Source organism: Oncorhynchus kisutch, linkage group LG1 (genome assembly GCF_002021735.2).
Source record: "Oncorhynchus kisutch isolate 150728-3 linkage group LG1, Okis_V2, whole genome shotgun sequence".
Lineage (NCBI taxonomy): Eukaryota > Metazoa > Chordata > Actinopteri > Salmoniformes > Salmonidae > Oncorhynchus > Oncorhynchus kisutch.
In genome coordinates, this window is record NC_034174.2 from 9441415 (window position 1) to 9468132 (window position 26718).

At 48.8% G+C, this 26718-nt stretch overlaps 1 protein-coding gene across 1 annotated transcript in view; it reads right to left on the reverse strand.

Annotated features, from left to right (window-relative positions):
- kif5ab (kinesin family member 5A, b) overlaps positions 1–26718 on the reverse strand; it is a 153232-nt gene that overhangs the window by 13688 nt on the left and 112826 nt on the right. Inside the window, exons 10-16 of the mRNA XM_031824792.1 lie at positions 23860–24008; positions 22842–23020; positions 19234–19243; positions 16212–16323; positions 15886–15954; positions 6736–6942; positions 5675–5821 (exon numbers count right to left, since the gene is read on the reverse strand). Coding sequence (XP_031680652.1) covers positions 5675–5821; positions 6736–6942; positions 15886–15954; positions 16212–16323; positions 19234–19243; positions 22842–23020; positions 23860–24008 — 873 coding nt within the window. The remainder of the gene's footprint in view (positions 1–5674; positions 5822–6735; positions 6943–15885; positions 15955–16211; positions 16324–19233; positions 19244–22841; positions 23021–23859; positions 24009–26718) is intronic.

Below are 26718 nucleotides of genomic sequence, written 5' to 3' on the forward strand. Positions count from 1 at the left end.
ACCCTACACACCCTAATTGACAAACAGACCACATATTCAGGCTACACACCCTAATTGACAAACAGACCACGTATTCTCACCCTATACACCCTAATTGACAAACAGACCACATATTCACCCTACACACCCTAATTGACAAACAGACCACATATTCACCCTACACACCCGAATTGACAAACAGACCACATATTCACCCTACACACCCCAATTGACAAACAGACCACATATTCACCCTACACACCCTAATTGACAAACAGACCACGTATTCTCACCCTACACACCCTAATTGACAAACAGACCACATATTCACCCTACACACCCTAATTGACAAACAGACCACATATTCACCCTACACACCCGAATTGACAAACAGACCACGTATTCTCACCCTACACACCCTAATTGACAAACAGACCACATATTCACCCTACACACCCGAATTGACAAACAGACCACGTATTCTCACCCTACACACCCGAATTGACAAACAGACCACGTATTCACCCTACACACCCTAATTGACAAACAGGCCACATATTCACCCTACACACCCGAATTGACAAACAGACCACGTATTCTCACCCTACACACCCTAATTGACAAACAGACCACGTATTCACCCTACACACCCGAATTGACAAACAGACCACGTATTCACCCTACACACCCGAATTGACAAACAGACCACATATTCACCCTACACACCCTAATTGACAAACAGACCACATATTCACCCTACACACCCTAATTGACAAACAGACCACATATTCACCCTACACACCCGAATTGACAAACAGACCACGTATTCACCCTACACACCCTAATTGACAAACAGACCACATATTCACCCTACACACCCTAATTGACAAACAGACCACGTATTCACCCTACACACCCGAATTGACAAACAGACCACATATTCACCCTACACACCCTAATTGACAAACAGACCACGTGTTCACCCTACACACCCTAATTGACAAACAGACCACGTATTCACCCTACACACCCTAATTGACAAACAGACCACGTATTCACCCTACACACCCTAATTGACAAACAGACCACAGATTCGCCCTACACACCCTAATTGACAAACAGACCACATATTCACCCTACACACCCTAATTGACAAACAGACCACATATTCACCCTACACACCCTAATTGACAAACAGACCACGTATTCACCCTACACAACCTAATTGACAAACAGACCACATATTCACCCTACACACCCTAATTGACAAACAGACCACGTATTCACCCTACACACCCTAATTGACAAACAGACCACATATTCACCCTACACACCCTAATTGACAAACAGACCACATATTCACTCTACACACCCTAATTGACAAACAGACCACATATTCACCGTACACACCCTAATTGACAAACAGACCACGTATTCACCCTACACACCCTAATTGACAAACAGACCACATATTCACTGTACACACCCTAATTGACAAACAGACCACGTATTCACCCTACACACCCTAATTGACAAACAGACCACATATTCACCCTACACACCCGAATTGACAAACAGACCACATATTCACCCTACACACCCGAATTGACAAACAGACCACGTATTCACCCTACACACCCGAATTGACAAACAGACCACATATTCACCCTACACACCCTAATTGACAAACAGACCACGTATTCACCCTACACACCCTAATTGACAAACAGACCACATATTCACCCTACACACCCTAATTGACAAACAGACCACATATTCACCCTACACACCCTAATTGACAAACAGACCACATATTCACCCTACACACCCTAATTGACAAACAAACCTAAACAAAGGAAAAGTCTTCTTTTGACTCAATGTGGCATGACGGTCTGCTGTACAAATGGATGGAAAGTGGTGTTGGGGGGAAAACATACAACATTATAAAATCCATGTACACAAAACAACAAGTGTTAAAACTGGCAATAAACACACAAAAAGGTCCAGTCATCAGGACCACAAATACAAATTCCATCTAGACACCGTTGCCCTAGAGCACACACAAAACTAAACATACCGTAGCCTAAACAAAAAACTAAACATACCGTAGCCTAAACAAAAAACTAAACATACCTTAGCCTAAACTCCACAAGTAACTTCCACAAAGCTGAGAGACAAGGCAAGAGGGAATTCCATGCCATCAAAAGGAACATCAAATTCGACATACCAATTAGGATCTGGCAAAAAATACTTGAATCAGTTATAGAACACATTGATCTTAATGATTGTGAGGTCTGGGGTCCGATCACCAACCAAGAATTCACCAAATGGGACAAACACCAAATTGAGACTCTACATGCAGAATTCTAAAAAAATATCCTCAGTGTACGACGTAAAACACCAAATAATGCATGCAGAGCAGAATTAGGCCGATACACACTACTGATCAAAATCCAGAAAAGAGACATTAAATTCTATAACCACCTAAAAGCGATTCCCAAACCTTCCATAACAAAGCCATCACCTACAGAGAGATGAACTTGGAGAAGAGTCCCCTAAGCAAGCTGGTCCTGGGGCTCTGTTATACCTGACCAGTGTGACTGAACCAAACATTAAGGAAAGCTTTGACTATGTACAGACTCAGTGAGCATAGCCTTGCTATTGAGAAAGGTCGCCGTAGGCAGACATGGCTCTCGAGAAAAGACAGGCTATGTGCACACATGCCAACAAAATGAGGTGGAAACTGAGCTGCACTTCCTAACCTCCTGCCCAATGTATGACCATATTAGAGAGACATATTTCTCTCAGATTACACAGACCCACAAAGAATTCAAAAACAAACCCAATTTTGATAAACTCCCATATCTACTGGGTGAAATACCACAGTGCACAATCACAGCAGCAAGATTTGTGACCTGTTGCCACAAGAAAAGGGCAACCAGTGAAGAACAAACACTATTGTAAATACAACCCATATTTATGTTTATTTATTTTCCCCTTTGCACTTTAACTATTTAAACATCGTTACAACATAGAAATAATATGACATTGGAAATGTCTTTATTCTTTTGGAATATTGTTTACTGTCAATTTGAATAGTTGATTTAACTTTAGTATATTATCTACTTCACTTGATTTGGCAATGTTAACATATGATTCCCATGCCAATAAAGCCCCTTAAATTGACATTGAATTGAAATTGGATTGAGAGAGAGGCAGAGACAGGCAGAGACAGGCAGAGAGAGGCAGAGAGAGGGAGAGAGAGGCAGAGAGAGGCAGAGAGAGGCAGTGAGAGGGAGAGACAGGCAGAGACAGGCAGAGAGAAGCAGAGAGAGGCAGAGAGAGGGAGAGAGAGGCAGAGAGAGGCAGAGAGAGGCAGAGAGAGGGAGAGAGAGGCAGAGAGAGAGGCAGAGAGAGGGAGAGAGAGGCAGAGAGAGGCAGAGAGAGGCAGAGAGAGAGGCAGAGAGAGGGAGAGAGGCAGAGAGAGGGAGAGAGAGGCAGAGAGAGGCAGAGAGAAGGAGAGAGAGGCAGAGAGAGGCAGAGAGAGAGGCAGAGAGAGGGAGAGAGAGGCAGAGAGAGGGAGAGAGAGGCAGAGAGAGGCAGAGAGAGGCAGAGAGAGGGAGAGAGAGGGAGAGAGAGGAAGAGAGAGGCACAGAGAGGCAGAGAGAGAGGCAGAGAGAGGCAGAGAGAGGGAGAGAGAGGGAGAGAGAGGAAGAGAGAGGCACAGAGAGGCAGAGAGAGGCACAGAGAGGGAGAGAGAGGCAGAGACAGGCAGAGAGAGGCAGAGAGAGGCAGAGAGAGGCAGATAGAGGGAGAGAGAGGCAGAGAGAGGCAGAGAGAGGGAGAGAGAGGCAGAGAGAGTGGCAGAGAGAGGGAGAGAGTGGCAGAGAGAGGCAGAGAGAGGCAGAGAGATAGGCAGAGAGAGGGAGAGAGAGGCAGAGAGAGGGAGAGAGAGGCAGAGAGAGGGAGAGAGAGGCAGAGAGAGGCAGAGAGAGGGAGAGAGAGGCAGAGAGAGGCAGAGAGAGGCAGAGAGAGGCAGAGAGAGGCAGAGAGAGAGGCAGAGAGAGGGAGAGAGAGGCAGAGAGAGGGAGAGAGAGGCAGAGAGAGGCAGAGAGAGGGAGAGAGAGGCAGAGAGAGGCAGAGAGAGGCAGAGAGAGAGGCAGAGAGAGAGGCAGAGAGAGGGAGAGAAGGCAGAGAGTGGGAGAGAGAGGCAGAGAGAGGCAGAAAGAGGGAGAGAGAGGCAGAGAGAGGGAGAGAGAGGCAGAGAGAGGCAGAGAGAGGGAGAGAGAGGGAGAGAGAGGGAGAGAGAGGAAGAGAGAGGCACAGAGAGGCAGAGGGAGGCAGAGATAGGGAGAGAGGCAGAGAGAGAGAGGCAGAGAGAGGCAGAGAGAGGGAGAGAGAGGCAGAGAGAGGCAGAGAGAGGCAGAGAGAGGGAGAAAGAGGCAGAGAGAGGGAGAGAGAGGCAGAGAGAGGCAGAGAGAGGGAGAGAGGGAGAGAGAGGCAGAGAGAGGCAGAGAGAGGGAGAGAGCGGGAGAGAGAGGAAGAGAGAGGCACAGAGAGGCAGAGAGAGGCAGAGATAGGGAGAGAGGCAGAGAGAGGCAGAGAGAGAGAGAGAGAGAGGCAGAGAGAGGCAGAGAGAGGGAGAGAGAGGGAGAGAGAGGCAGAGAGAGGCAGAGAGGCAGAGAGAGGCAGAGAGAGAGAGAGAGGCAGAGAGAGGCAGAGAGAGGCAGAGAGAGAGGCAGAGAGAGGGAGAGAGGCAGAGAGAGGCAGAGAGAGGCAGAGAGAGACAGAGAGAGAGGCAGAGAGAGGCAGAGAGAGGGAGAGAGAGGGAGAGAGAGGCAGAGAGAGGGAGAGAGAGGCAGAGAGAGGCAGAGAGAGAGGCAGAGAGAGGCAGAGAGAGGGAGAGAGAGGCAGAGAGAGGGAGAGAGAGGCAGAGAGAGGGAGAGAGAGGCAGAGAGAGGCAGAGAGAGGGAGATAAAAGGAGGAGGGATAGGTCAAACATTTATAAAAACACGTCTATTATGTTGACAGTAATTTAGCAGACGACATCGCCGAAACGAGGCGAGACGGATAGTGCAAGCACATCAATAACAATCTAAATATGATAACAGTGTTGTTGTTGACAGAGAACTCTGCTCTCTGTCTCTCTCTCTCTCTCTCTCTCTCTCTCTCTCTCTCTCTCTCTCTCTCTCTCTCTCTCTGCCTCTCTCTGCCTCTCTCTGCCTCTCTCTCTGCCTCTCTCTGCCTCCCTCTCTGCCTCTCTCTCTGCCTCTCTCTCTCTCTCTGACATCTGGTTTGATGTTCTTTCGCTGACGGCCTTAGAAAACAAATCTTCAAAGTAATGTTTTTCTAACTCGAAAAAGATGAAGTCATATGTTGACTTTAGAGTCTCAGGACATCTGTTTAGACTTTCAGATCATAATGAAATAGACACATGGACAGAGGAACTAGTCTCCACCTCTAGTCTTCTAGGAGAGGGTTTCCCAGAATACAGCTCTCCTAGATCAGCAGTCCTACTCTTTTTGAATATGGGCGTACATGCCGTAACCTTGGTGACAGCAGACGTACCAGCTTGATGTTCTTGTTGTTAAAGTAAAAGTAAAGTATTAAGTTTCAAGAATCAACGGTCAAGTAGTAACAGTTAATTGAAGTCAGAAGCCATATGTTTACAGCTAAAGTAAAGTATGGTACGGACCAGTTTGATGTCCTTGTTGCCCACGATAGCGCTGAACTCAGAAAGGTCCCTCATCAGGCCGTTGAGAACCTCAGCAATGCGTTTCCTCTGATGAACACTCACTTCCTGTAGACGACACAAGTCCGCCTCGATACGCATCAGGTGGGCCTGGGGGAAAAGAAGAAGAAGAAGAAGGAGAAGAAGAAGAAATTATTAGTATTTTTCATTTCTCCCAAACCCCCACATACACACCCACCAAAGGAGTAAAGGAGGGGAGGGAGGGAGCACAGAGGGAGCACAGAGGGAGCACAGAGGGAGCACGGAGGGAGCACAGAGGGAGCACAGAGGGAGCACAGAGGGAGCACAGAGGGAGCACGGAGGGAGCAGAGAGGGAGCAGGGAGGGAGCACGGAGGGAGCAGAGAGGGAGCACGGAGGGAGCACGGAGGGAGCACAGAGGGAGCACAGAGGGAGCACAGAGGGAGCACAGAGGGAGCACAGAGGGAGCACAGAGGGAGCACGGAGGGAGCAGAGAGGGAGCACAGAGGGAGCACAGAGGGAGCACAGAGGGAGCACAGAGGGAGCAGAGAGGGAGCACAGAGGGAGCACAGAGGGAGCACAGAGGGAGCACGGAGGGAGCAGAGAGGGAGCACAGAGGGAGCACGGAGGGAACAGAGAGGGAGCACAGAGGGAGCACGGAGGGAGCAGAGAGGGAGCACAGAGGGAGCACGGAGGGAGCAGAGAGGGAGCACAGAGGGAGCACAGAGGGAGCACGGAGGGAGCACAGAGGGAGCAGAGAGGGAGCACAGAGGGAGCACAGTCAGCTACCATAGAATGACCAATAGATGGATGGATGGACGGATGGAGGAACAAATGCATGGATGGATGGATGGATGGATGGATGGATGGATGGATGGATGGATGGATGGATGGATGGATGGATGGATGGATGGATGGATGGATGCATGGATGGATGAATGGATGAACGGATAGATGAACGGATGGATGAACAGATATCAATGGATGGATGGATTTTAATTTGAATTAAATTCACAGGGAATAAAGGTATAGAGGTATATCCTACCATTTTCTTGGCCAATTCCTCAGCCAGAAGTTTGTTCTGCAGGCTCTTGTCCTCCACCTCCTGGCTCTTCTGATCGTAGTTAACAGCCAGCTCCTCCAAGGCCTGCAGAACCTCCCTGACCTCCGCCTTGGCAACCTCACTCTCCATCTGCAGCCTGCCAAGGTCCCCAGACACCTTCTCACTGTCCCCACGGGACGAGGCAAGGAGCTGGGAGAGAAACAGAGAAACAGAAAGCCCTGTCAGACAAAACCCAACTCCCCCAGACACCTTCTCACTGTCCCCAGGGGACGAGGCAAGGAGCTGGGAGAGAAACAGAGAAACAGAAAGCCCTGTCAGACAAAACCCAACTCCCCCAGACACCTTCTCACTGTCCCCAGGGGACGAGGCAAGGAGCTGGGAGAGAAACAGAGAAACAGAAAGCCCTGTCAGACAAAACCCAACTCCCCCAGACACCTTCTCACTGTCCCCAGGGGACGAGGCAAGGAGCTGGGAGAGAAACAGAGAAACAGAAAGCCCTGTCAGACAAAACCCAACTCCCCCAGACACCTTCTCACTGTCCCCAGGGGACGAGGCAAGGAGCTGTGTACGGTTCTGTTCTGCTTTTCTTGTGTTCTTTTTCTTTGTGTTCTCGATCGTAGTCCTGTCTTTCATTTTTGTTCATCGATTTCACCTGGTCTCATCAGCTCCCTATTTAGTTCAGATCTTTCTGTTTGTATGGTTTTGAGGTATTGTTTGTTGTTGACTGCCTACCTGTGTTTGACCATTGCCTGCGACCACGATTCCTGCCTTCTGCGAAGGTTTAATAAACATCTGCCATCTAAACGCTTTGCGTTTGAATCTACACCTTTTTCTCCCTGAGAATTCATTACAACCTGGGAGAGTGTCGTGTCGTGAATATCATTAATGTGTTTCTTATTTTATAAAATAATGACATACCACGTTCAATTATTACGCAATTAAATTAATCATATAGCAATGAATTAAGTAGTAATTTGGGGCACCACGGGAAAAGTTATTTAACGAGTTACTATCTCCCGACTAAACTCTAAAGATATGCATCAGTCACAGTCAATTCATTAATTCTTACCTTATCAGTCTCATTCTGAATGTCGCAAAAAATTATTGGATATCTGCATGAACCCCCGCATAAATTATGAATCAGCGATATACAAATTGGCTTAATTATTTATTTACTAACTAAATAATCACACAGAATTACATAAACACACAAACAGGATAGTTTACACATTGATTAATATGCAATGAAAAGTCCCTAGTGGACTAAACCAATATGACGGCTTGTTACACAAAATGGCGGACTCAAAAGAGAGACAAAGGAATTCCACTATCGTACAGCTGATAAATATGCTCATGGAAATGCGAATACTTAGCACATGAACGGCTGCTCATTCGAAATAATTGCAATGTACACATTTAGGTGTGTATGTCTTTGCTGTCTCTCTGTTGAAAACACTTGATCGATCTACGGGGAGTAATTCGACAGAAAGTCTCTGGTTGTGTAAATCTCTGGTTGTCCACCAGAGGTCACTTTGTCCTTTGTAGCTGTACCTTCTCTGTCTCGGGGGTGTCTGTTAAACCGGTTCTTCCAGAGGAAGTGTTCGTTAGAATGGATCTTTCAGAGTACCACCCGGTGGTTCTCTGTAGAGTTTACTAGACTAGAGTACTTAAACAAATGAATGTTCCTGTTTAGTCTTCTTCTTCTTCTTCTTCTTCTTCGAGAGAGAGAGAGTTTCAGAGTTTCTAACCATTTCGTACCTTTCAGATCTAACGCTGTTGGTCACGCTGGTCTAATGTAGAGCTAGAACCAATTTACACGCCCGTAGAAACCCGGCAATGTACTGGTCTCTAGAGATTTAAATTCCTACCATTTTAACCACGCTCCATGTTTTTTCTGGTTTGGTAGAATCTAATCCTTCATGACGTCCGGTTCAACACCGTCCGCCTGCTTGGTCTGATATGTCAATTCTTCACGAGGGGTTTTATGTCTATCTGTCTATATAATATCTGTGCTCACGTGGGCGTGGTCACTGACTGGGAAGAACTTTCATATGATTTTTATTTACTCACTTACAAGGCTAATATCACATTTCATCTTCTCACAAATAGTTTCATATTTAATCCTATAAATTCCACAACATTTAGAAGTAAACCTGACAATTGGGAAATGTACACTTTCAGAGATACAGTTATGTTGTTCTACGGTCTTTAATGGCATCACCAAATCGTAATGGATTACAGAAATATTGTTTTATTATCCAATCTTGGATGTCACAGTACTACAAAATCTCTCTCTGTTGTAACAAAGGGATTTTTAACTTTCATTTCTGCAGAGTGGAACAGAGAGAGATCCTGCAGGTATTTACAACTGTCATAAAACGGACAATTTAGAGAGAGGGAGAGAGGGAGAGAGGGAGAGAGGGAGAGAGGGAGATAGAGAGAGGGAGAGGGAGAGGGAGGGAGGGAGATAGAGAGAGATCCTGCAGGTATTTACAACTGTCATAAAACTGACAATTTAGAGAGAGGGAGAGAGGGAGAGAGGGAGATAGAGAGAGGGAGAGAGGGAGAGAGGGAGATAGAGAGAGGGAGAGAGGGAGATGGAGAGAGGGAGAGAGGGAGAGGGAGATAGAGAGAGGGAGAGAGGGAGAGGGAGATAGAGAGAGGGAGAGAGGGCAAGGGAGATAGAGAGAGGGAGAGAGGGAGAGAGGGAGAGAGGGAGAGAGGGAGATAGAGAGAGGGAGAGAGGGAGATAGGGAGAGAGGGAGATAGAGGGAGGGAGGGATGGAGGGAGGGAGGGAGATGGAGAGGGGGAGGGAGGGAGGGAGGGAGATGGAGAGGGGGAGGGAGGGAGGGAGGGAGGGAGGGAGGGAGGGAGGGAGGGAGGGAGGGAGGGAGGGAGGGAGGGAGGGAGGGAGGGAGGGAGGGAGGGAGGGAGGGAGGGAGGGATCCTGCAGGTATTTACAACTGTCATAAAACGGACAATTTAGAGAGAGGGAGAGAGGGAGGAGGGAGAGGGGGAGATAGAGAGAGTTCCTGCAGGTATTTACAACTGTCATAGAGAGGGAGAGGGAGAGAGGGAGATAGAGAGAGGGGGACAGGGAGATAGAGAGAGGGAGGGAGGGAGAGAGGGAGATAGAGAGAGGGAGATAGAGGGAGGGAGGGAGGGAGGGAGGGAGGGAGGGAGGGAGGGAGGGAGGGAGGGAGGGAGGGAGGGAGGGGAGGGAGGGAGGGAGGGAGGGAGATAAAGAGAGGGGAGGGAGGAGGAAGGAAGGAAGATAGAGAGAGAGAGGGAGGGAGGGAGATAGATAGAGAGAGGGACAGCACAATTAGACCCAACCAAATCATGAGAAAACAAAAAGATAATTAAAACTGACAATTTAGAGAGAGGGAGAGAGGGAGATAGAGAGAGGGAGAGAGGGAGAGAGGGAGATAGAGAGAGGGAGATGGAGAGAGGGAGAGAGGGAGAGGGAGATGGGAGAGAGGGAGAGAGGGAGAGAGGGAGAGGGAGAGAGAGAAGAGAGGGAGAGAGGGAGATAGAGAGAGGGAGAGAGGGATGAGGGGAGGGATGGAGGGGAGGAAGGAAGGAGGGAAGGGAGGGAGATAGAGAGAGGGAGGGAGGGAGAGAGGGAGATAGAGAAGGGAGGGAGATAAGGGAGGGAGGGGGGAGGGAGGGAGGGAGGAGGGAGGGAGGGAGGGAGGGAGGGAGGAGGGAGGGAGGGAGGGAGGGAGGGAGGGAGGGAGGGAGGGATCCTGCAGGTATTTACAACTGTCATAAACTGACAATTTAGAGAGAGGGGAGAGAGGGAGAGGGGGAGATAGAGAGAGTTCCTGCAGGTATTTACAACTGTCATAAAACGGACAATTTAGAGAGAGGGAGAAAGGGAGGGAGGGAGGGAGGGAGGGAGGGAGAGAGGGAGAGAGGAGAGGAGAGAGGGGAGGAGGGAGGAGGGAGGGGAGGAGGGAGGGAGGGAGGAGGGAGGGAGGGAGGGAGGGAGGGAGGGAGGAGGGAGGGAGGGAGGGAGGAGGGAGGGAGGGAGGGGGGAGGGAGGGAGGGAGGGAGGGAGATAGAGAGAGGGGGACAGGGAGATAGAGAGAGGGAGGGAGGGAGAGAGGGAGATAGAGAGAGGGGAGGGAGGGAGAGAGGGAGAGAGGGAGAGATCCTGCAGGTATTTACAACTGTCATAAAACGGACAATTTAGAGAGAGGGAGAGAGGGAGAGGGGGAGATAGAGAGAGTTCCTGCAGGTATTTACAACTGTCATAAAACGGACAATTTAGAGAGAGGGAGAGAGGGAGAGGGGGAGATAGAGAGAGATCCTGCAGGTATTTACAACTGTCATAAAACGGACAATTTAGAGAGAGGGAGAGAGAGACATAGAGAGAGGGAGAGAGGGAGATAGAGGGAGGGAGGGAGGGAGATAGAGAGAGGGGGACAGGGAGATAGAGAGAGGGAGGGAGGGAGGGAGGGAGGGAGATAGAGAGAGGGAGGGAGGGAGGGAGATAAAGAGAGGGAGAGAGAGAGGGATGGAGGGAGGGAGGGAGGAGGGAGGGAGGGAGGGAGGAGGGAGGGAGGGAGGGAGGGAGGAGGAGGGAGGGAGGGAGGGAGGGAGGGAGGGAGGGAGGGAGGGAGGGAGGGAGGGAGATAAAGAGAGGGAGAGAGGGAGAGGGAGATAGAGAGAGGGAGAGAGGGCAAGGGAGATAGAGAGAGGGAGAGAGGGAGAGAGGGAGAGAGGGAGAGATGGAGAGGGAGATAGAGAGAGGGAGAGAGGGAGATAGAGAGAGGGAGAGAGGGAGATAGGGAGAGAGGGAGACAGAGGGAGGGAGGGATGGAGGGAGGGAGGGAGATGGAGAGGGGGAGAGAGGGAGGGAGGGAGGGAGATAGAGAGAGGGAGAGAGGGAGATAGAGAGAGGGAGAGAGGGAGAGGGAGGGATGGAGGGAGGGAAGGAAGGAGGGAGGGAGGGAGATAGAGAGAGGGAGGGAGGGAGAGAGGGAGATAGAGAGAGGGAGGGAGATAGAGAGAGGGAGGGAGGGAGGGAGGGAGGGAGGGAGGGAGGGAGGGAGGGAGGGAGGGAGGGAGGGAGGGAGGGAGGGAGGGAGGGAGGGAGGGAGGGAGGGATCCTGCAGGTATTTACAACTGTCATAAAACGGACAATTTAGAGAGAGGGAGAGAGGGAGAGGGGGAGATAGAGAGAGTTCCTGCAGGTATTTACAACTGTCATAAAACGGACAATTTAGAGAGAGGGAGAAAGGGAGGGAGGGAGGGAGGGAGGGAGGGAGGGAGGGAGGGAGGGAGGGAGGGAGGGAGGGAGGAGGGAGGGAGGGAGGGAGGGAGGGAGGGAGAGAGGGAGAGAGGGAGAGAGGGAGAGAGGGAGAGAGGGAGAGATGGAGAGGGAGATAGAGAGAGGGAGAGAGGAGGGAGGGAGGGAGGGAGGGAGGGAGGGAGGGAGGGAGGGAGGGAGGGAGGGAGGGAGGGAGGGAGGGAGGGAGGGAGGGAGGGAGGGAGATAGAGAGAGGGGGACAGGGAGATAGAGAGAGGGAGGGAGGGAGAGAGGGAGATAGAGAGAGGGGAGGGAGGGAGAGAGAGGGAGAGAGGGAGAGATCCTGCAGGTATTTACAACTGTCATAAAACGGACAATTTAGAGAGAGGGAGAGAGGGAGAGGGGGAGATAGAGAGAGTTCCTGCAGGTATTTACAACTGTCATAAAACGGACAATTTAGAGAGAGGGAGAGAGGGAGAGGGGGAGATAGAGAGAGATCCTGCAGGTATTTACAACTGTCATAAAACGGACAATTTAGAGAGAGGGAGAGAGAGACATAGAGAGAGGGAGAGAGGGAGATAGAGGGAGGGAGGGAGGGAGATAGAGAGAGGGGGACAGGGAGATAGAGAGAGGGAGGGAGGGAGGGAGGGAGATAGAGAGAGGAGGGAGGGAGGGAGGAGGGAGGGAGATAAAGAGAGGGAGAGAGAGAGGGATGGAGGGAGGGAGGGAGGGAGGGAGGAGGGAGGGAGGGAGGGAGGGAGGGAGGGAGGGAGGGAGGGAGGGAGGGAGGGAGGGAGGGAGGGAGGGAGGGAGGGAGGGAGGGAGGGAGATAAAGAGAGGGAGAGAGGAAGGAAGGAAGATAGAGAGATAGAGAGAGGGACAGCACAATTAGACCCAACCAAATCATGAGAAAACAAAAAGATAATTACTTGACACGTTGGAAAGAATTAACAAAAAAAACCAGAGCAAACTAGAATGCTATTTGGCCCTACACAGAGAGTACACAGCGGCGGAATACCTGACCACTGTGACTGACCCAAAATTAAGGAAAGCTTTGACTATGTACAGACTCAGTGAGCATAGCCTTGCTATTGAGAAAGGCCGCCATAGGCAGACATGGCTCTCAAGAGAAGACAGGCTATGTGCTCACTGCCCACAACATGAGGTGGAAACTGAGCTGCACTTCCTAACCCCCTAACCTTATGACCATATTAGATAGACATATTTCCCTCAGATTACACAGATCCACAAAGAATTCGAAAACAAATCCAATTTTGAAAAACTCCCATATCTACTGGGTGAAATTCCACAGTGTGCCATCACAGCAGCAAGATTTGTGACCTGTTGCCACGAGAAAAGGGCAACCAGTGAAGAACAAACACCATTGTAAATACAACCCATATTTATGCTTATTTATTTTATCCTGTGTCCTTTAACCATTTGTACATTGTTTAAAACACTGTATATATATATAATATGACATTGTAATGTCTTTATTGTTTTGAAACTTCTGTATGTGTAATGTTTACTGTCAATTTTGATTGTTTTTCGCTTTATATATTCACTTTATATATTATCTACCTCACTTGCTTTGGCAATGTTAACACGTTTCCCATGCCAATAAAGCCCTTGAATTGAATTGAATTGAGAGGGGGGAGGGAGGGAGGGGAGGGAGGGAGGGAGGGAGGGAGGGAGGGAGGGAGGGAGGGAGGGAGGGAGGGAGGGAGGGAGGGAGGGAGGGAGGGAGGGAGGGAGGGAGGGAGGGAGGGAGGGAGGGCAGGGAGGGAGGGAGGGAGGGAGGGAGGAGGGATGGGGAGCGGAGGTAAGAAAGATATAGAGGGAGAGAGAGAGGAGGAGAGAGAGGAGAGAGAGAGAGGTACAGAAAGTTAGGAGAGGAGAGAGAGAGGGGGGGAGGGGGAGGGGAGAGAGAGGGAGGTAAAGAAGATATAGAGGGAGAGAGAGAGGGAGGAGAGAGAGAGGAGAGAGAGAGGTAAAGTAAAGTTAGAGAGGGAGAGAGAGGGAGAGAGAGAGGTAAAGAAAGTTAGAGAGGGAGAGAGGAGGAGAGAGTAAAGAAAGTTAGAGAGGGAGAGAGAGAGAGGTAAAGAAAGTTAGAGAGGGAGAGAGAGAGAGGGTAAAATAAAGTTGAGAGGGAGAGAGAGAGAGGTAAAGAAGTTAGAGAGGGAGAGAGAGAGAGGTAAATAAAGTTAGAGAGGGAGAGAGAGAGGTAAAGAAAGTTAGAGGGGAGGAGAGAGAGAGGTAAAGAGTAGAGTAAGAAGTAGAGAGGGAGAGAGAGAGAGGTAAAGAAAGTTAGAGAGGGAGAGAGAGAGAGAGAGGTAAAGAAAAGTTAGAGAGGGAGAGAGAGAGAGGTAAAGAAATTAGAGAGGGAGAGAAGTAGAGAGAGACCGATATAGGGAGAGAGAGAGAGAGAGAGAGAGAGGAGAGAGAGAGAGAGAGGAAGTAGAGAGGAGACCGATATAGGGAGAGAGAGGGAGGGAGGGAGGAGGGAGGGAGGAGGGAGGGAGAGAGAGAGAGAGAGAGAGAGAGAGAGAGGGAGGGAGGGAGGGAGGGAGGGAGGGAGGGAGGGAGGGAGGGAGGGAGGGAGGGAGGGAGGGAGGGAGGGAGGGAGGGAGGGAGATAGAGACAGACCTTGGATGGTCTGTCACCAACCAAGGAGGGCCTACAGCAGCACCTAGATCTTCTGCACCTATTCTGCCAGACCAAAAAAGGTCCAGTTGCCAGGACCACGAATACAAATTCCATCTAGACACCGTTGCCCTAGAGCACACAAAAACTAGACATAACTTGGCCTAAACATCAGCGCCACAGGTAACTTCCACAAACCTGTGAATGATCTCAGAGACAAGGCAAGAAGGGCATTCCATGCCATCAAAAGGAACATAAAATTCAACATACCAATTAGGATCTGGCTAAAAATACTTGAATCAGTTATAGAAGCCATTGCCCTTTATGGTTGTGAGGTCTGGGGTCCGCTCACCAACCAACAAATCACCAAATGGGACAAACAACACATTGAGACTCTGCAAGCAGAATTATGCAAAAATATCCTACGTATACAACATAGAACACCAAATAATACATGCAGAGCAGAATGAGGCCGATACCCACTAATTATCAAAATCCAGAAAAGAGACGTTAAATTCTACAATCAACTAAAAGGAAGCGATTCCCAAATCTTCCATAACAAAGCCATCGCCTACAGAGAGATGAACTTGGAGAAGAGTCCCCTAAGCAAGCTGGTCCTGGGGCTCTGTTCACAAACACAAACACACCCCACAGAGCCCCAGGACAGCAGCACAATTAGACACAACTAAATCATGAGAAAACAAAAAGATAATTACTTGACACATTGGAAAGAAATATAAAATCACTGAGCAAACTAGAATGCTCTTTGGCCCTAAACAGAGAGTACACAGTGGCAGAATACCTGACCACTGTGACTGACCAAACATTAAGGAAAGCTTTGACTATGTACAGTGAGCATAGCCTTGCTATTGAGAAAGGTCGCCATAGGCAGACCTGGCTCTCAAGAGAAGACAGGCTATGTGCACACTGCCCACAAGATGAGGTGGAAACTGAGCTGCACTTCCTAACCTCCTGAAAGAAAGATATATATATGTATATATATGCTGTATATATACAGAGGGAGATAGAGAGAGAGAGGGAGGAAGGAAGTTAGAGAGAGTGAGAGAAAGATATATAGAGTGAGGGAGATATAGAGATAGAGTAATATAGATAGGGTAAAAGAGGAAATAAAGACAATGTACCTCTTCCTCTGGAGGGATCTAGGAAGATAGAGGAAGATACTGTGGAGAGATAGAGGAAGATAGATGAGGAAATAGATACTGTTTGCTACCTCTTCCTGGTCCAGCATCTGTTCCTTCAGCTTCTCTACCAGCTGACTCTGCTGGTTGATCTCATCGTCCTGTGTAGACACACACCACACACACACACACACACACACACACACACACACACACACACACACACACACACACACACACACACACACACACATACACACACCACACACACACACACACAACAACAAAAAATAGGTATGTTGTACAGAGCCTTATGGGTAAAATTGTTCATCATGCATCTCCATCAGAGACAAACACACTCTATTTATGTCAAACACAAACTTCACTAGCAAGTTTCATTGTGTGTCTGAACCCTGACCTTGTCATCCAGCTGTTTGTAGAGTTTGCGTATTTCCTCCTCGTACTTCTGTCTCTCCTCCTCTGAAATCCTGATCACAATGGAAGAGGAACTGTCTTCTCTGGGGAGTCGACTCAGACTGGAAGAGGAACTGTCTTCTCTGGGGAGTCGACTCAGACTGGAAGAGGAACTGTCTTCTCTGGGGAGTCGACTCAGACTGGAAGAGGAACTATCATCTCTGGGTATCAGACACTTAACCGGCACAGCCCCAGGACTCAAGAGATCCAGCTCAGGAACCTCCTCACCTGGTGTGGGTCAGTGGATCATGAAGAGGGCAGACCACATTGGGGGAGATATACTGTGTGTGTGTGTGTGTGTGTGTGTGTGTGTGTGTGTGTGTGTGTGTGTGTGTGTGTGTGTGTGTGTGTGTGTGTGTGTGTGTGTGTGTGTGTGTGTGTGTGTGGGTGGGTGTGTGTGTGGGTGGGTGTGTGTGTGGGTGTGTCTATAATATACATTTGTGTGTTCTAGCCCATTGAGGGTAATGAGTGAGAGTAATGAATGACATTAGGTCTGCTCTGTGGATTAACTGACAGGTCCCTGCTCTGTGGATTAACTGACAGGTCTCTGCCCTGTGGATTACTGACAGGTCTCTGCCCTGTGGATTAACTGACAGGTCTCTGCCCTGTGGATTAACTGACAGGTCTCTGCTCTGTGGATTAACTGACAGGTCTCTGCTCTGTGGATTAACTGACAGGTCTCTGCTCTGTGGATTAACTCACAGGTTTCTGCTCTGTGGATTAACTGACAGGTCTCTGCTCTGTGGATTAATTGACAGGTCTCTGCTCTGTGGATTGACTGACAGGTCTCTGCTCTGTGGATTAACTGACAGGTCTCTGCTCTGTGGATTAACTGACAGGTCTCTGCTCTGTGGATTAACTGACAGGTCTCTGCTCTGTGGATTAACTGACAGGTCTCTGCTCTGTGGATTACTGACAGCTCTGCCCTGTGGATTAACTGACAGGTCTCTGCTCTGTGGATTAATTGACAGGTCTGCCCTGTGGATTAATTGACAGGTCTCTGCTCTGTGGATTAACTGACAGGTCTCTGCTCTGTGGATTACTGACAGGTCTGCCCTGTGGATTAACTGACAGGTCTCTGCTCTGTGGATTAATTGACAGGTCTGCCCTGTGGATTAATTGACAGGTCTCTGCTCTGTGGATTAACTGACAGGTCTCTGCTCTGTGGATTAACTGACAGGTCTCTGCTCTGTGGATTACTGACAGGTCTGCCCTGTGGATTAACTGACAGGTCTCTGCTCTGTGGATTGACTGACAGGTCTCTGCTCTGTGGATTGACTGACAGGTGTCTGCTCTGTGGATTAACTGACAGGTATCTGCTCTGTGGATTAACTGACAGGTCTCTGCTCTGTGGATTAACTGACAGGTCTGCCCTGTGGATTAACTGACAGGTCTCTGCTCTGTGGATTAATTGACAGGTCTGCCCTGTGGATTAATTGACAGGTCTCTGCTCTGTGGATTAACTGACAGGTCTCTGCTCTGTGGATTAACTGACAGGTCTCTGCTCTGTGGATTGACTGACAGGTGTCTGCTCTGTGGATTAACTGACAGGTATCTGCTCTGTGGATTAACTGACAGGTCTCTGCTCTGTGGATTAACTGACAGGTCTCTGCTCTGTGGATTAACTGACAGGTCTCTGCTCTGTGGATTGACTGACAGGTCTCTGCTCTGTGGATTAACTGACAGGTCTCTGCTCTGTGGATTAACTGACAGGTCTCTGCTCTGTGGATTAACTGACATGTCTCTGCTCTGTGGATTAACTGACAGGTCTCTGCTCTGTGGATTACTGACAGGTCTGCCCTGTGGATTAACTGACAGGTCTCTGCTCTGTGGATTAATTGACAGGTCTCTGCTCTGTGGATTAACTGACAGGTCTCTGCTCTGTGGATTACTGACAGGTCTGCCCTGTGGATTAACTGACAGGTCTCTGCTCTGTGGATTAATTGACAGGTCTGCCCTGTGGATTAATTGACAGGTCTCTGCTCTGTGGATTAACTGACAGGTATCTGCTCTGTGGATTAACTGACAGGTCTCTGCTCTGTGGATTAACTGACAGGTCTCTGCTCTGTGGATTAACTGACAGGTCTCTGCTCTGTGGATTAACTGACAGGTCTCTGCTCTGTGGATTAACGACAGGTCTCTGCTCTGTGGATTAACTGACAGGTCTCTGCTCTGTGGATTAACAGACAGGTCTCTGCTCTGTGGATTAACAGACAGGTGTCTGCTCTGTGGATTAACTGACAGGTATCTGCTCTGTGGATTAACTGACAGGTCTCTGCTCTGTGGATTAACTGACAGGTCTCTGCTCTGTGGATTAACGACAGGTCTCTGCTCTGTGGATTAACTGATAGGTCTCTGCTCTGTGGATTAACAGACAGGTCTCTGCTCTGTGGATTAACAGACAGGTCTCTGCTCTGTGGATTAACTGACAGGTCTCTGTTCTGTGGATTAACTGACAGGTCTCTGCTCTGTGGATTAACTGACAGGTCTCTGCTCTGTGGATTAACTGACAGGTCTCTGCTCTGTGGATTGACTGACAGGTCTCTACTCTGTGGATTAACTGACAGGTCTCTGCTCTGTGGATTAACTGACAGGTCTCTGCTCTGTGGATTAACTGACAGGTCTCTGCTCTGTGGATTGACTGACAGTTCTCTACTCTGTGGATTGACTGACAGGTCTCTGCCCTGTGGATTAACTGATAGGTCTCTGCTCTGTGGATTAACTGACAGGTCTCTACTCTGTGGATTAACAGACAGGTCTCTGCTCTGTGGATTAACTGACAGGTCTCTGTTCTGTGGATTAACTGACAGGTCTCTGCTCTGTGGATTAACTGACAGGTCTCTGCTCTGTGGATTGACTGACAGGTCTCTACTCTGTGGATTAACTGACAGGTCTCTGCTCTGTGGATTAACTGACAGGTCTCTGCTCTGTGGATTAACTGACAGGTCTCTGCTCTGTGGATTGACTGACAGTTCTCTACTCTGTGGATTGACTGACGGGTCTCTGCCCTGTGGATTAACTGATAGGTCTCTGCTCTGTGGATTAACTGACAGGTCTCTACTCTGTGGATTGACTGACAGGTCTCTGCCCTGTGGATTAACTGACAGGTCTCTGCTCTGTGGATTAACTGACAGGTCTCTACTCTGTGGATTGACTGACAGGTCTCTGCCCTGTGGATTAACTGACAGGTCTCTGCTCTGTGGATTAACTGACAGGTCTCTGCTCTGTGGATTAACTGACAGGTCTCTGCTCTGTGGATTGACTGACAGGTCTCTGCTCTGTGGATTAATTGACAGGTCTCTGCTCTGTGGATTGACTGACAGGTCTCTGCTCTGTGGATTGACTGACAGGTCTCTGCTCTGTGGATTAATTGACAGGTCTCTGCTCTGTGGATTGACTGACAGGTCTCTGCTCTGTGGATTGACTGACAGGTCTCTGTTCTGTGGATTACAAAAATATAAGAACGCATAAAACTCTTATTTTCGGCTGGCGTTACGGCAGCGCAAGTGTCAAACGCACATTCGTTGTCAATGTTGACCTGTTAAAGCCAGGGCTGTGCTATTTTCAAACTGTTGCGCAAGGATTGGTAATTTACCAGTGTTGTTCTGTACATCAGGTCACTTGCGCTTAGATGGGAGGGTTGGAAATATCTTAGGTGTTTCCTTAAAAATGTGATCCAACGTGCTAATTTCAGGCAGCTCAGGTAGGGATATTTAAGACCAACCAAAAGCTGGTTTAGGAGGTAAAGCAGTTGATTATGGCATGAATTTTGACAGAGGAAATGTAGACTTTCCAGTTGTGGAACACAAGAGACGTGCTTTTGTTGCCTTTATACTTCCTATTTAGAAACATAACAAACTAAGTCCCCCCACCCCCATTTAGCTTTATTAAAAGACCATGTCTGAGAGGCGCAAAACAGTGAGCTGACATTCCCAGTTTGTTATTATATGCCCACGGGGAGCAATAATGGTGCCTGTAAGTGTATTTAGTCAGAGCCTATTAAAGCAAGTTGTTTTGTTTTGTCTCTATTCGCTCTCTTCTCAGGTCGTGTCAATCATGAATGTAATCTCGCTTATTGACCATGTTCGGAATGTCCATGCTCAGCCATAATGGAATTTACAGTAGACCTAGCCCCTATATCAGTGTGAATGCTATGTAGACCTAGCCCCTATATCAGTGTGAATGCTATGTAGACATAGACCCTATATCAGTGTTAATGCTATGTAGACCTAGCCCCTATATCAGTGTGAATGCTATGTAGACATAGCCCCTATATCAGTATGAATGCTATGTAGACCTAGCCCCTATATCAGTGTGAATGCTATGTAGACATAGACCCTATATCAGTATGAATGCTATGTAGACCTAGCCCCCTATATCAGTATGAATGCTATGTAGACCTAGCCCCTATATCAGTATGAATGCTATTTAGACCTAGCCCCCTATATCAGTGTGAATGCTATGTAGACCTAGCCCCTATATCCGTGTGAATGCTATGTAGACCTAGCCCCCTATATCAGTGTGAATGCTATGTAGACCTAGCCCCCTATATCCGTGTGAATGCTATGTAGACCTAGCCCCTATATCAGTATGAATGCTATGTAGACCTAGCCCCCTATATCAGTATGAATGCTATGTAGACCTAGCCCCTATATCAGTATGAATGCTATGTAGACATAGCCCCTATATCCGTGTGAATGCTATGTAGACCTAGCCCCTATATCCATGTGAATGCTATGTAGACCTAGCCCCCTATATCAGTGTGAATGCTATGTAGACCTAGCCCCTATATCCGTGTGAATGCTATGTAGACCTAGCCCCTATATCCGTGTGAATGCTATGTAGACCTAGCCCCCTATATCAGTATGAATGCTATGTAGACCTAGCCCCTATATCCGTGTGAATGCTATGTAGACCTAGCCCCCTTTATCAGTGTGAATGCTATGTATATATTTACATATTGAAGCTATGCAATTACTTAGAACAATGTGGAATGCAAACAGGTTAAAGTTAACACGTACCAAAGAAGGGATAGGTCTACATTTAGTCATTTTGTTTCTGTAAGCTGTTTAACACACTATAATGGACTAACATTGGAGTTGATTCCAAGGCAATACACCAAAGACCGTAAATAGACAGCTTGAAGCAAACACATATTTACCCATGGAGCACGTTCTGATTGGCCAGTGAGTGTCAAGCGTCAACACACCTACAACTTATTTATTCATCAAAACCCAGCCATTTGCCGGTACCCGCGCCCATGATTCTTGGGTTAATTCTGCGTGGCTACAGGGTTAATTCTGTGTGGCTACAGGGTTAATTCTGTGTGGCTACAGGGTTAATTCTGTGTGGCTACAGGGTTAATTCTGTGTGGCTACAGGGTTAATTCTGTGTGGCTACAGGGTTAATTCCGCGTGGCTACAGGGTTAATTCCGCGTGGCTACAGGGTTAATTCCGCGTGGCTACAGGGTTATTCCGCGTGGCTACAGGGTTAATTCCGCGTGGCTACAGGGTTAATTCCGCGTGGCTACAGGGTTAATTCCACAAGGCTACGCGGTTAAAAATAAACAACTCAAAGGTCAAAGGTTAAGGCATTCATTTTGAGTGGTTAAGGTTAGGACTATGGTTTGGGGAAGGCTCTGCAAACCAACAGACCTCATACCATCAAGTATCATCAAGAGCGTAGCGCAGTGGTCTGAGCATCACGGGTCCCAGTGCTAGGCAACAGTGCTGTGGTCTGAGCATCACGGGTCCCAGTGCTGGGCAACAGCACAGTGGTCTGAGCATCATGGGTCCCAGTACAACAGCACAGTGGTCTGAGCATCACGGGTCCCAGTGCAACAGCACAGTGGTCTGAGCATCACGGGTCCCAGTGCAACAGCACAGTGGTCTGAGCATCACAGGTCCCAGTGCAACAGCACAGTGGTCTGAGCATCACGGGTCCCAGTGCAACAGCACAGTGGTCTGAGCATCACGGGTCCCAGTGCAACAGCACAGTGGTCTGAGCATCACGGGTCCCAGTGCAACAGCACAGTGGTCTGAGCATCACGGGTCCCAGTGCAACAGCACAGTGGTCTGAGCATCACGGGTCCCAGTGCAACAGCACAGTGGTCTGAGCATCACGGGTCCCAGTGCAACAGCACAGTGGTCTGAGCATCACGGGTCCCAGTGCAACAGCACAGTGGTCTGAGCATCACGGGTCCCAGTGCAACAGCACAGTGGTCTGAGCATCACGGGTCCCAGTGCAACAGCACAGTGGTCTGAGCATCACGTGTCCCAGTGCAACAGCACAGTGGTCTGAGCATCACGGGTCCCAGTGCAACAGCACAGTGGTCTGAGCATCACGGGTCCCAGTGCAACAGCACAGTGGTCTGAGCATCACGGGTCCCAGTGCAACAGCACAGTGGTCTGAGCATCACGGGTCCCAGTGCTAGGCAACAGGAAGGCGGATATCAGCTTTCTTGGGACCTTTTCCAACGCCAAAAATGGACATCTATTTCTAGTGATCGGGCTATTTATTGTGTGTGAGTGTATACCTGTGTATTCGTGCTCCGTGTGTGTGTGTGTGTGCTACTTGACGTGCCTGTTCCGTGGGAGGCCTCCCCGTTTCTCCATTGGTTCAGCTCAGCCTCCAGTCTCTGGACCGTCTCCTTCATCACCCTGTTCTTCTCCTTCTCCTTCTCATACTTCTTCTTCCACTGTTCTGCTGTCAGCTCCAGGTTGACCGAGGCCTTGTTCCTGATGGTCTTAGCTCTGGGTGGGGAGAGGAGAGACACAATTCAATCAATTCCACATAGCAATAACAATAACAATTATATTTGATTCAAACTTCATTGGTCCCCACAGGGAAATTCGTTGTGCAGCCAGCAGTTTTTAAAATGAATAAAAACTCGTTAAAAATCAACAGTATTATTAATAGTTTTCCCCCCCATGGTTTAATAAAGTCCCAGAATGGTTTTGGGTATTGTAAATTACTAATACTTTCATTTACACTGACTCCACAGAGATGTTTGACCAGAGGAGGCTCCTCAGAGGAGGAATGAGAGAACCAGTGGAGGCTCCACAGAGGAGGAAGATGTTTGACCAGAGGAGGCTCCACAGAGGAGGAAGATGTTTGACCAGAGGAGGCTCCTCAGAGGAGGAAGATGTTTGACCAGAGGAGGCTCCACAGAGGAGGAAGATGTTTGACCAGAGGAGGCTCCACAGAAGAGGAAGATGTTTGACCAGAGGAGGCTCCACAGAGGAGGAAGATGTTTGACCAGAGGAGGCTCCTCAGAGGAGGAAGATGTTTGACCAGAGGAGGCTCCACAGAGGAGGAAGATGTTTGACCAGAGGAGGCTCCACAGAGGAGGAAGATGTTTGACCAGAGGAGGCTCCACAGAGGAGGAAGATGTTTGACCAGAGGAGGCTCCACAGAGGAGGAAGATGTTTGACCAGAGGAGGCTCCACAGAGGAGGAATGGGTGACTGTGAACAGTGTGTGTGTGTGTGTGTGTGTGTGTGTGTGTGTGTGTGTGTGTGTGTGTGTGTGTGTGTGTGTGTGTGTGTGTGTGTGTGTGTGTGTGTGTGTGTGTGTGTGTGTGTGTGTATTACCGTTGTCCAAACATAAGTGTGGACTTGGTCTCCTGGTCGTTGTAGCTGGATGGAGAGCAGCAGATGAACATGGTGGTTCTACAGTTTCCCCCTAGAGAGTCCTGCAGGATACGGGTCATCTTACTGTCACGGTACGGGACATGGGTCTTCTACAGGGGGGAGAGGGATGGAGGGGCAGAAGGGAGGGAGAGAGAGAGGGGGGGGGAGTAGGGGGAGAGAGAGAGAGGGAGAGAGAGAGAGGGGGGGAAGAGAGGGGGAGAAAGCGAGGGAGAGAGAGAGAGAGAGAGAGAGAGAGAGAGAGAGAGAGAGAAAGAGAGGGGAGAGAGTGGGGGGAGAGAGAGGGAGAGAGAGAGAGAGAGAGAGAGAGACAGAGAGAGAGAGAGAGAGAGAGAGAGAGAGAGAGAGAGGAAGAGAGAGAGAGCGAGAGAGAGAGAGAGAGAGAGAGAGAGAGAGAGAGAGAGGGGGGGGGGGGGAGAAAGAAGAAAGCAAACATGAATCGCTGAACCAAACACAGGTAGCTACAGAATAACTCTCTACATCATGGGGTCCAGTTTCCAGTTAACTAATTAGAACATACAGTGCCTTGCGAAAGTATTTGGCCCCCTTGAACTTTGCGACCTTTTGCCACATTTCAGGCTTCAAACATAAAGATATAAAACTGTATTTTTTTGTGAAGAATCAACAACAAGTGGGACACAATCATGAAGTGGAACGACATTTATTGGATATTCTTTTTTAACAAATCAAAAACTGAAAAATTGGGCGTGCAAAATTATTCAGCCCCTTTACTTTCAGTGCAGCAAACCCTCTCCAGAAGTTCAGTGAGGATCTCTGAATGATCCAATGTTGACCTAAATGACTAATGATGATAAATACAATACACTTGTGTGTAATCAAGTCTCCGTATAAATGCACCTGCACTGTGATAGTCTCAGAGGTCCGTTAAAAGCGCAGAGAGCATCATGAAGAACAAGGAACACACCAGGCAGGTCCGAGATACTGTTGTGAAGAAGTTTAAAGCCGGATTTGGATACAAAAAGATTTCCCATGCTTTAAACATCCCAAGGAGCACTGTGCAAGCGATAATATTGAAATGGAAGGAGTATCAGACCACTGCAAATCTACCAAGACCTGGCCGTCCCTCTAAACTTTCAGCTCATACAAGGAGAAGACTGATCAGAGATGCAGCCAAGAGGCCCATGATCACTCTGGATGAACTGCAGAGATCTACAGCTGAGGTGGGAGACTCTGTCCATAGGACAACAATCAGTCGTATATTGCACAAATCTGGCCTTTATGGAAGAGTGGCAAGAAGAAAGCCATTTCTTAAAGATATCCATAAAAAGTGTTGTTTAAAGTTTGCCACAAGCCACCTGGGAGACACACCAAACATGTGGAAGAAGGTGCTCTGGTCAGATGAAACCAAAATTGAACTTTTTGGCAACAATGCAAAACGTTATGTTTGGCGTTAAAGCAACACAGCTCATCAACCTGAACACACCATCCCCACTGTCAAACATGGTGGTGGCAGCATCATGGTTTGGGCCTGCTTTTCTTCAGCAGGGACAGGGAAGATGGTTCAAATTGATGGGAAGATGGATGGAGCCAAATACAGGACCATTCTGGAAGAAAACCTGATGGAGTCTGCAAAAGACCTGAGACTGGGACGGAGATTTGTCTTCCAACAAGACAATGATCCAAAACATAAAGCAAAATCTACAATGGAATGGTTCAAAAATAAACATATCCAGGTGTTAGAATGGCCAAGTCAAAGTCCAGACCTGAATCCAATCGAGAATCTGTGGAAAGAACTGAAAACTGCTGTTCACAAATGCTCTCCATCCAACCTCACTGAGCTCGAGCTGTTTTGCAAGGAGGAATGGGAAAAAATGTCAGTCTCTCGATGTGCAAAACTGATAGAGACATACCCCAAGCAAAAGGTGGCGCTACTAAGTATTAACTTAAGGGGGCTGAATAATTTTGCACGCCCAATTTTTCAGTTTTTGATTTGTTAAAAAAGTTTGAAATATCCAATAAATGTCGTTCCACTTCATGATTGTGTCCCACTTGTTGTTGATTCTTCACAAAAAAATACAGTTTTATATCTTTATGTTTGAAGCCTGAAATGTGGCAAAAGGTCGCAAAGTTCAAGGGGGCCGAGTACTTTCGCAAGGCACTGTATATTGTGTGGGGGGGGGGTCGACACTGAACTTACAGGGGGGGAAGACACTGAACTTACAGGGGGGAAGACACTGAACTTACAGGGGGGGGGACGACGACACTGGACTTACAGGGGGACGACGACACTGGACTTACAGGGGGGGGGCACTGGACTTACAGGGGGGGGACACTGGACTTACAGGGGGGAGGACGACACTGGACTTACAAGGGGGAGGACGACACTGGACTTACAGGGGGGAGGACGACACTGGACTTACAGGGGGAGGACGACACTGGACTTACAGGGGGGGGGGGCGACACTGGACTTACAGGGGGGGGGGGACGACGCTGGACTTACAGGGGGGGAAGACAACACTGGACTTACGGGGGGACGACGACACTGGACTTACAGGGGGAGGGACGACACTGGACTTACAGGGGGGAGGACGACACTGGACTTACAGGGGGGAGGACAACACTGGACTTACAGGGGGGGGGACAACACTGGACTTACAGGGGCGGGACACTGGACTTACAGGGGGGAGGACAACACTGGACTTACAGGGGGGAGGACAACACTGGACTTACAGGGGGGACGACGACGACACTGGACTTACAGGGGGGGGGGGGACACTGGACTTACAGTGGGGGGGACGACACTGGACTTACAGGGACGACGACGACACTGGACTTACAGGG